The sequence below is a fragment of the Vigna radiata genome, unplaced genomic scaffold (genome assembly GCF_000741045.1).
Source record: "Vigna radiata var. radiata cultivar VC1973A unplaced genomic scaffold, Vradiata_ver6 scaffold_383, whole genome shotgun sequence".
Taxonomy (NCBI): domain Eukaryota; kingdom Viridiplantae; phylum Streptophyta; class Magnoliopsida; order Fabales; family Fabaceae; genus Vigna; species Vigna radiata.
Window position 1 is genome coordinate 187,059 of NW_014542420.1, and position 9,430 is coordinate 196,488.

The 9,430-nt window shown below is 36.2% G+C and overlaps 1 protein-coding gene across 1 annotated transcript; it reads left to right on the top strand.

Moving 5' to 3' along the window:
• The first annotated feature begins 1,393 nt into the window (after positions 1-1,393).
• On the top strand, positions 1,394-2,670 carry LOC106780090. The gene is made up of 3 exons (XM_014668333.1): positions 1,394-1,611; positions 1,827-2,029; positions 2,186-2,670. Exons 1-3 carry the CDS (start codon positions 1,394-1,396, stop codon positions 2,668-2,670), a joined length of 906 nt encoding a protein of 301 aa, XP_014523819.1.
• The last annotated feature ends 6,760 nt before the right edge of the window (positions 2,671-9,430 follow it).

Genomic DNA, 9,430 nt, shown 5'->3' on the forward strand with positions numbered 1-9,430 from the left:
CTTTGAAACTCTCATATATTGAATTGTTACTTTATTCATATGCTTTTATTCATTAATTGTTTGGGTTTTTCCTCCATTATATTTGCATGCTTTGTTTATGGCATTATTCAATAACATAATCTTTGATTCTATCTATATGGACACGTGTGGGTAGGTCTAGACATGAGGGAATTCTCTTGGTAGCAATATTACCTAGACATAGGGATAGGAGGACCGATTGCCATAAGCTTCTGTGCAAATTATGTAATGCATGATCAATTGCTAGGGAGATTAGACATAGTAAACTAGTAATTAGGAGTAGTCCCTTTTCACCAAGTCATTGGGATTAGGGTAAATTAGAAAGTGACATTAACATTAATGAAAAAGTCGAATTCTTAAATATATGAGAGTGGATAGGATGAAATCATAAACCCCAACAACACAATTCATTCATACATCATTCATCTACGTTATTTTTTGGTCAATTGATCAAACCCTTTGCATGCATATTTAATTTTTGTTTTTGCATTATAAAACCCTAATTTTCGTTTTTCAAGTCTTAAATAATCAAGAAATCACATGAACATTTAGGCCTATGAGTCTCTAGGGAAACGATACTCGGACTTACCATTTATTATTACTTGATACGATTCGGTACACTTGCGGGACCCTTAACAAGTTTTTGGCGCCGTTGCCGGAGACTCATGGTTTAACTATTCAAGTAGTGTGATTATTGATTAAATTTGACTTGATTTTTGTTTTTGTTTTCTTTTGTTTTAGTTTTATATAAAAGTTCTTTTTAGGGTTTTGTTTCTTGTGTATGTAAGATACAATTCATACTAGGAGCAAGAAAACATCGGAACCTCTTCTTGAAAGTTTAAATGAAACTCGAAGGAGAAGGAGGAATTGAACCTCTAGATAATTGTTTCCTTCTCCTGAGACATTGTTTCAACCCTCACCATAAGCATCTAACCAGAGCACAAGAGAGATGACTGAGGAAGCTGCTCCTAGAAGACGTACTCTGGCGGATGCTACCACTATTGTTGGCCCTCAACATTTTAACAGCATTGTAAGGCCGAGGGTCAATGCACTGAACATGGAGGTGAAACCGGCGTTGATTCAATTGGTGAAGAGCAACAATTTCAATGGGTTGTCAACTTAAAGTCCATATGATCATCTCACCACATTCAATGAGATTTGCAATACGGTGAAGATCAATAGAGTGTCGGATGAAGCTATCAAACTTAGCTTGTTTCCTTTCTCATTGGGAGGCAATTGTAAACTGTGGTTGAATTCTTTTCTAAAAGATAGGTTTACAACCTGGGAGGCTATGGTGTCCAAATTTCTGAGCAAATATTTTCCACAGTCTAAGATCAAAAAAGGTAATTTGGAAATTTCTTCTTTCAAGCAAGGCATGGAGGAAACCCTAGGCCAGGCGTGGGACAGATATAAAAGCCTGTTGAGGAAGATGCCTACACACGGTTTTGATGATACATCAGTAGTCCTTTCATTCCTTGGAGGTCTTAGCATTCAAACAAAGCTCTTGCTAGATGCAGCAGCAAGAGGTAACATCAAGAACAAGATTGCAGAGGAAGCATATGAATTGATAAATAACATGGCTACTAATGATATGTAGGTGCAAAGTGGAAGTGGAGATTTTCTTCAATAGAAAGAGATCTCACAGTTACAATCTTAGGATGCCTTGCTCACGCATAGTAAGATTATTGCTCAATAATTAGAGAATTTGACAAAGATACTTCTCAATTGCCACAAGAGATACAAAACATTTCACAGGTTCAGCAGCAACAACAGTCACTATGGCAATAAATATCCTCTCTATCTGACAGAACTACGAAGCTTAAAGAAACTCTTCAGCAATTTATGCAGGCAACTATCTCTAATCAGAAGAGCACTGAAGCGTCCATTAGAAACTTGGAGATACAAGGTGGCCAATTGGCTAAAAACTTGGAGGATATGCCTGACAGGGGTTTTGGGGCTAATACTAAAGTTATCCCTAAGGAAGAGTGCAATGCTATTATGACTAGAAGTGGCAAGATTTTGGATGAGAGAAAAGAGAAAGTTGAGAGAAAAGAGAGAGAAAAGAGAGAGAAAAAGGAGAAAGAAAAGAAGAGGGAAGAGATAAAAAAAGAAAAAATAGTGGAGAAACCCCTTCCTTATCCGAAAAGCTTTTCAATGATTGAAAAAGAGAAGCAATATGGGCGTTTCATGGAGATCTTCAAGCAATTGGAGATTACTATGCCTTTGACCGAAGCACTACGGCAAGTTTATGCGAAGCACATGAAGCAATTCCTCAAAAAGAAGTATCTAGATGAGCAAACAATTAAAGTACAGGGTAATTGCAGTGCCATATTACAGAAGACGCTTCCTCTCAAATTCAAAGATCCGGGGAGTTTCACCATCCCTTGCATCATTGGGAATTATGATATAGGGAAGGCTCTAGTTGACTTACGAGCTAGTATCAATCTTATGCCCTTATCTATGCTTAAGAAAATTGGTGGTATGGCGGTCAAACCTACAAAAGCAATCTTGCAAATGGTATATAGGTCCATCAAGCTTCCGTATGGTGTGATAGAAGACGTGGTGATGAGAATTGATAAACTCAAATTTCCAGTGGACTTTGTAGTGATGAAGATGGAGGAAAATGAAGAGATACCGATCATTCTTGGATGACCATTCATGAAGACAGCCAAGGTTTTCATTCATGTAGATGATGGATTGCTAACATTGAAGGATCAAGAAAGAGAGGTAACTTTTAATGTCTTTGAAGATGGGCAGCTAATTCAAGAGAAGCAGACTAGTCTTAAAACATCAGATGAAGTTCTATCAGTGACTAGTCTACCAAATAAAGCTATCAAGTCAGTCAACAAAAGCATTAATTGTTTCTCTACAAAAGAGGAAGGAAAGGAAGAAGAGAAGGAAGAAAAATTGGTTCACCAACACGCTGATGTGAAGAGTAATGAACCCAAACCTAGCACACCTATGAAATTAAAAAACAGGTTATGGGTTGTCAAGAATATTAAAGAAAAAGGGATTCTTGAGATTGAAGCTACTTATTCTAGGAGAGTGAAGTTGATGGCCAGGAAATTGCTGAGATTTTGTCGGTGTTATGAAGGAAGGAAGAGCATCAACATTAAAGATCTAGATTGAGCTTATTGGGTCAAGCTAGTGACGTTAAAGAAGCGCTTACTAGGAGGCAACCCAGTTTTCTAAACCTATCTTTTCAATTTATGCTTTATTTGGTTATGTTTTTACAATAAGTGTTGATGTACTTGGTTTAAAACTTTTATCTGACGCAATGGGTTGATGATGATTTGATGAGTGTGCTTGATGATGCTTTTATATTGATTGATGTTAAGATGAAATATGAGATGCTATATTGATAACGGTCTAAAAATCGTTATTTTTATACTTAAAATTGATATCAAAACACACCCTTTTATGACTTTGAATTAGCTTAAAATCATGCAAAACACTTTAGTTAGGTTACAAGAGAGTCAAAGGTGGTTATAGAGATATTATGCTTGGATTTACATTGTTTTGACAGGATTTAATGAGAATTGAAGGATGGAAAGTGAAGTAGGGAGAAGTTGGACTCAAGAAGAGATTAAAAAAGGTGCAAAGGAAGAATCACAGCTACCACTCAATGCCAATTCCAGCGCTGAGCGCCAGCCTTAGAGGAGTAGCCACTACTTGACGCTTAAGGGCCAACACTGAGGGGAAAACGAAGTATCCTGCCTACAGTTGAGTGCTAGAATCCAGCGTTAAGCGGTGGCCTTCTTAGAGACAACACTGTTTAATGCTTGGGCGTGAACGTTGAGCGTCCAGTTGAGTGCTGCACCTACCACTAAGCGGTGAAATCAGCACTGAGTGATGTACTTATGGGCCTGGGCCAAAATTCTTTTATTTTTTTGTATTATAAATAGACCTAGAACGCACCAGAGATGTATCTTTTGGCAGACAGAGACGTCAGAACACTTCCTACACTTCTTGGAGGCGACTTTTGGATGCGGGAGCTCCAATCTACCAAATCTAGTGTTTATCTTTTCATTCTTTGCATTAAATTCATCTAGTTTCACCATGAATATGGTGAACTAAACCCTTTGTTGTTGGGGAACGATGTAATCTCTTTGAAACTCTCTTATATCAAAATTCTTATTTTCTTCATATACTTGTACTATCAATAGTTTGGGTTTTCTTCTCTGTACTTTAAAGCTTGCATTGTTTAACTCATTCAGTGTCATGATCTTTGATTTTGTCGATATGGAGACGTACGGGGAAATCTAGAACTTAGAATAATTCTCTTGATTATGAAATATTTCCTAGAGATAGGAATAGGACGGTCAATTGCTTTAAGCTTCTATCATTAATGCATTAGTAATTACCAGGGAGACTAGAGATAGTAAACTAGTAATTATGGTAATAGGCTCTTTTCGCCAAGAGATCGGGTTTAGAGTAAATTAGAAAGTTGCACGAACATTGATAATAAAGTTGAATTTAATAAGAATAGTAGATATAGGATGATGGATTAGGATGAAACCGTAAACCCCAAGAACTCCATTCAATCATATCTTTATTTGCCAATTGATCAAGTTTTGCATTTGCATGTTTATTTTAGATTTTACATTCAAAACCTTAAATTCAATTTTTGCTCAAGTGTTATGAAATCAATTCGCATGAACGTCTAGGCCTAAGAGTCCCTTGGGAAATGATATCTGGATTTACCGTCTATTTATTACTTGATACGATTTGGTACACTTGCCAGGATGTTAATTGTTGGAAAACAGGTTGGCTTCTTTCTTCACCAAGAGTCCCTTTGTCGCAATCTTGTAATCAAATTCTAAAGCTTTTTAAACTTTCTTTAAACGCAAGCAATTAGGATATGTATGCAACGGAAAATACATAGTTGACTGCGTAAAGAATTAAGTCAACTGTAATGTAAAAGATAAGGGATACAGAAATGCAAACACAGGTTTTTATACTGGTTCGGCCAACAATGCCTACATCCAGTGTCCTTCCAACCCAGGAACCAAATGCACTATAATGGTTGCGGTTTTTACAACAAGGAATCTATAGAAGACCTCCACGTCAAAAATATAAATCTCCTTTGTAACCCAAAACCAAAATATAGGCAATAAACCAGCAAGACTTACAGGAAGAATCCCTTCTTCTGCAATCTGCCAACACTACTTTCAACAATCCTCAAAGTGCACTATCCCCTACAATCAACAGGTCAAAAACTAGCAGTCTTCACGGATGCCAGGCCGCACAATCCATTCCAGCAGTCTTCACAAGATGCCAAGCCTTCACGATCAATCACAGAACACCTTCTTGTGCAGATATTGATCAGACAATGAAAGCGCAGTATAATCTCCTCTTTGAATATCTTTCAAGAAAGATCTTTCTTGTCACTTTCAAGAAAGATTTGTACAAGAAGGTGTTCTTATTCACCAACACACCATTCAAGAAAGATAACCACCATCTTCTTGGAGAATTCTTGGAGCTAAGAGAAATCTGAAACAAAAATGAAATTGTCAGTTCATCAAAAGTCTTCTAAGCAGACTTGTGTTCAACCTATTTATAGATTTCTGTTAGTGAGATGATTTCTTAGTCGAATACGCTACTAATTCAGTTGACTGGATTATGACAGTTAGAACAGAACAGTCAACATAGCAGCTTTCTGTCAACCAAAAGCAAACCACATTTAATACAGTTGGCTAAGTCTCCAATGCTCAACTAACTTTCAAAAATATAGCCATTAGAGTGCTAGAGCATAACAGAATTTCAAATCAGACAACAGATACAGTCGAATGTGTAGCACATATAGTCGACTATCAACATGTAAAACATTTTGAAATTATTTTCTTCTCAAAATAACAAATAACACTGATTCTCAAAATATGTACAAAGATTTTAGCATAGCCGAATCCATTAGTAATGTAGTCGACTGTACTATCACTTTGTCGCACAAGAATAAGTTCATAAAAGTGCTCGTGATTTTCAGCTTTAAAACATGTGCAGTAAAACATATGAAATGATGCATAGCATATAGCACATAAAGCATGTAAACACGTTCCAGATATATATCAATCAATCAACACAGGACATGTAGCACAATACATAAACATGTTCAACAGATATTACAATTAATCAGCATAAGAACATGTAATGCAACAATAACATGTGCTTGTTATTAAGCAAAGTGTTGTCATCATCAAAAACTAGATTGATATAGAAATTATGTTGTCAACAGTCTCAACAATCTCTCCCTTTTTTAATGATGCACAACCATGATTAATAACCAACCATGTTTGCACACTTTAATACATAACAGAGTAGCAAAAGAAATATAACACAGTTATCACAGTTCAAGTACTCTACATGTAACACAACAATAACAGCAAAAAATATCAAGCAGATTATACATGAGATAGATGAACTATTCTCCCCCTTTCATATAGCATCATAAGATCATAAATTCTCTCCCCCTTTGTGCATTAGCAAAAAAGGCATGCTCTAGATATTTTGCTGAATAATCAAATAAACAAAGATGAATCAAAAGAATATGTGCAAATTTTCAAATGCAATGATGATCTCTATATCACATTTAATCACATGTAAATGATAACTACCCCTGAAATGCAGGCATGTGAAAAAAAATGTGTACAGAGTGATACTCCCCCTATCATTATGCATAGGTAATCAAATCACAGATTGAACAATGAGTTTAGCACATAGTTGTATCAAGGACAAGATAGCAAACAGTTTAAATATGAAATGATACAATCTTCAACAATCTCACAATATTATTTCAATGCAAATCCACAAACGATACAAGAGTACGAATTGTTAGAATGAAAGCTAGTGAAAACATTTATGATGTGCAAAAACGATTCACTCACATTGTAAATCATCTCATGACTCTTGGGAAAGTCTTTGATAAAGAAGAGATTAATATCAAGATTCTGAAAAGTCTGAACAGAAATTGGAAACCAAAAGTCACAACAATCTTTGAATCCAAAGATCTCACAACGATGAACATGACTACTTTGTTTGGCAAGTTATGTGAACATGAATTGGAACTCGGTAGATTGAAGGATGAAGATGAGATTGAAGAGAAGAAGTCCATTACTTTGAAAGCTACAAGCAAGAACAACTTTGAAACAGAGATGGACAAAAGAGAATTGATGACCTTGATGGTAAGAAAATTTAGTCGACTTATTCAAAATGATAGTCAACTATCTAACCATGCAGGTCAAGGTAAAAAGAATAGCTTCAGCAAAAACGTTGTCCAGTGTTACGAGTGTGGAAAGGAAGGACCCATTAAGTCTGATTGTCCTGAATTAAAGCCGAAGCAGAAAGGAAAGAAAAGATTCCCTCAAGGCAGAAATCAGAAAAGAAAAGGAGCATACATTGCTTAGGAGAATACAGATTCTGAAAGCTCAAGTGATGAAGATGCTGATCAAGATGAGGAATCCAACATTTGCCACATGGCTGGAACATTAAGTAATGATAGTGACAATGTTGAAGAATTTGAGAAGCTACCAATAGAAGAGAAGTATCAACAACTAATTGAAACATTAAGAGAACTGCATGCTGAAGCAATTCGACTGCAATAGAAGGTAAATCGACTAAACTCTGAAAGAAGAGATTTTGAGTATAGAATAAATAATCTTGTTGCTGAGAATGAAAGATTACAAAAAGACTTAAATGAAGCTTTGTTATCTGCTAAAAATGTTAAGATTGAAACTGTTACAGTAGAAAAAGTTTGTGAAAATTGTCCTGCTCATATTGAAAAGATAGATTACTTAACTAGTATGCTAGCTAAGTTTACTCAAGGAAGAGAAAATTTAGATGTTGTACTAAAATCATCTGGCAGAGCTATTTACAGACAAGGAATAGGTTACAAAGCTCAAAGTAGCAGAACCAATACTAAGAGATTTATTGATTTAAGCAAACCTGCCAAGAATGCATGTTTCTATTGTAATTGTGTTGGTCATACTGTTAGAAATTGTTATTACAGAACTGTGTTGTTCCTCAAAAATTATATGTTTGGAAACCAAAGTAACAAGTAACAAGGATTGACAATCATGGACCCAAAGTTAAATGGGTACCAGCAACCAAATCTTAATCTGTTTTGCAGGATACAAAGGAGATTGATGAAGGTTGAAAAACAGTTATTTTCATATGTCAATTTGGACCGAATTACACCCTTTACTACTTGGAATGAGCCTAGAATCAAGCAAAAGTCAACAAATGAGTCTTTAGAGAGACAAAAGCTGTTTTTAGCGATATGATGCTTGTTTTGCATTGTTTTGTAACTATTTTGAGAAAGTGAAGAATGGAGTTAAAGATACAGGTCGTTGACTCAAGAAAAGAGCAGAAAAATGAAGATTTGAAGAGTCGACGCACCGCCCGGCAGCACACTTAAACCGTCGGGCGGTCCAGGGCGAGGAGTAGGCATGGCGATTGACGCTGGGCGGTTCTGAGGGAAACCCCGGGCAGTTTGGAGGATTATGGGAAACCGCCGGGCAGCACACTAGGCTTGGGCCTGTTTTCTGTTGCGTTCCTCACCTTTAAATACCCCTATTTCGAGTTCAGAATTATTCTTTTGACAGGGGAGAACGACCAGACCTAATTTTTTTCTCTGGAGAGGATCTCTTGGATGCTTAGGCTCATTTTCATCTTTTCTAGGGTTTGCTCTTCCATTCTTCTTCCATTTTTCATCTAGTTTCACCATGTCTATGGTGAACTAAACCCTATTGTTTTGGGGGAAACAATGTAATCTTTTGATACTCTCTTTTATTGAAACTCTTGATTATTTATATGGTCTCCATATGTTTTGATTGATAATTGTTGGGTTATCATCTGTGCTTAAGGCCTTTATCGTTTAACTCATTCGGTAAATAGACCACACTTAGTCTTTTGCACTCCTGGGCAAAATCAAGACGCAAACCAGGGAACAGTTCTGAGGACATCAGGGAATTGACACAGACTCAACATAAAAACAACAGAGACTGACAAGGAAAGAAACATAATTACATTATCCTCAAGAAATCTGGACAAAGAAAGGAAGTAGACAGTATCCAAAACAAAATCAAGGAAACTAGATACTTAGAGAAATCATCCAAGCAATTCAAAGCATGACAAAATGATCAATTAGTTCAAGAGGTGAAACAAAAATGACAGAAAATCACAGATGCATATTATCAGTGTTTCTCTCAAGTGTTTAGGATAAACAATGTCAACTTAATGCACTCAAGAAAGCAAGCAACAACAGTCTTGACAAGTCTCTAATATTAACACTCAAAACATATGCATGTTCAAATCAAAAGGTCTTTTATGGATGCAATGGGGTCAAGGAAAAGGGAGGATATAATATGGATGAGAAACTACAAACCAAAAGGAATAGAGGAGCAATGGGGAACAAGTG

What these genes read in the sequence shown, in the direction of transcription:
- LOC106780090 (XM_014668333.1), top strand. Translation starts at nt 1,394, where the DNA reads ATGGAGGAAACCCTAGGCCAGGCGTGGGACAGATATAAAAGCCTGTTG. An exon ending in AACATGGCTACTAATGATAT is followed by an intron (nt 1,612 to 1,826) that starts GTAGGTGCAAAG and finishes TCTATCTGACAG; the next exon opens with AACTACGAAGCTTAAAGAAA. An exon ending in TGCTATTATGACTAGAAGTG is followed by an intron (nt 2,030 to 2,185) that starts GCAAGATTTTGG and finishes TGATTGAAAAAG; the next exon opens with AGAAGCAATATGGGCGTTTC.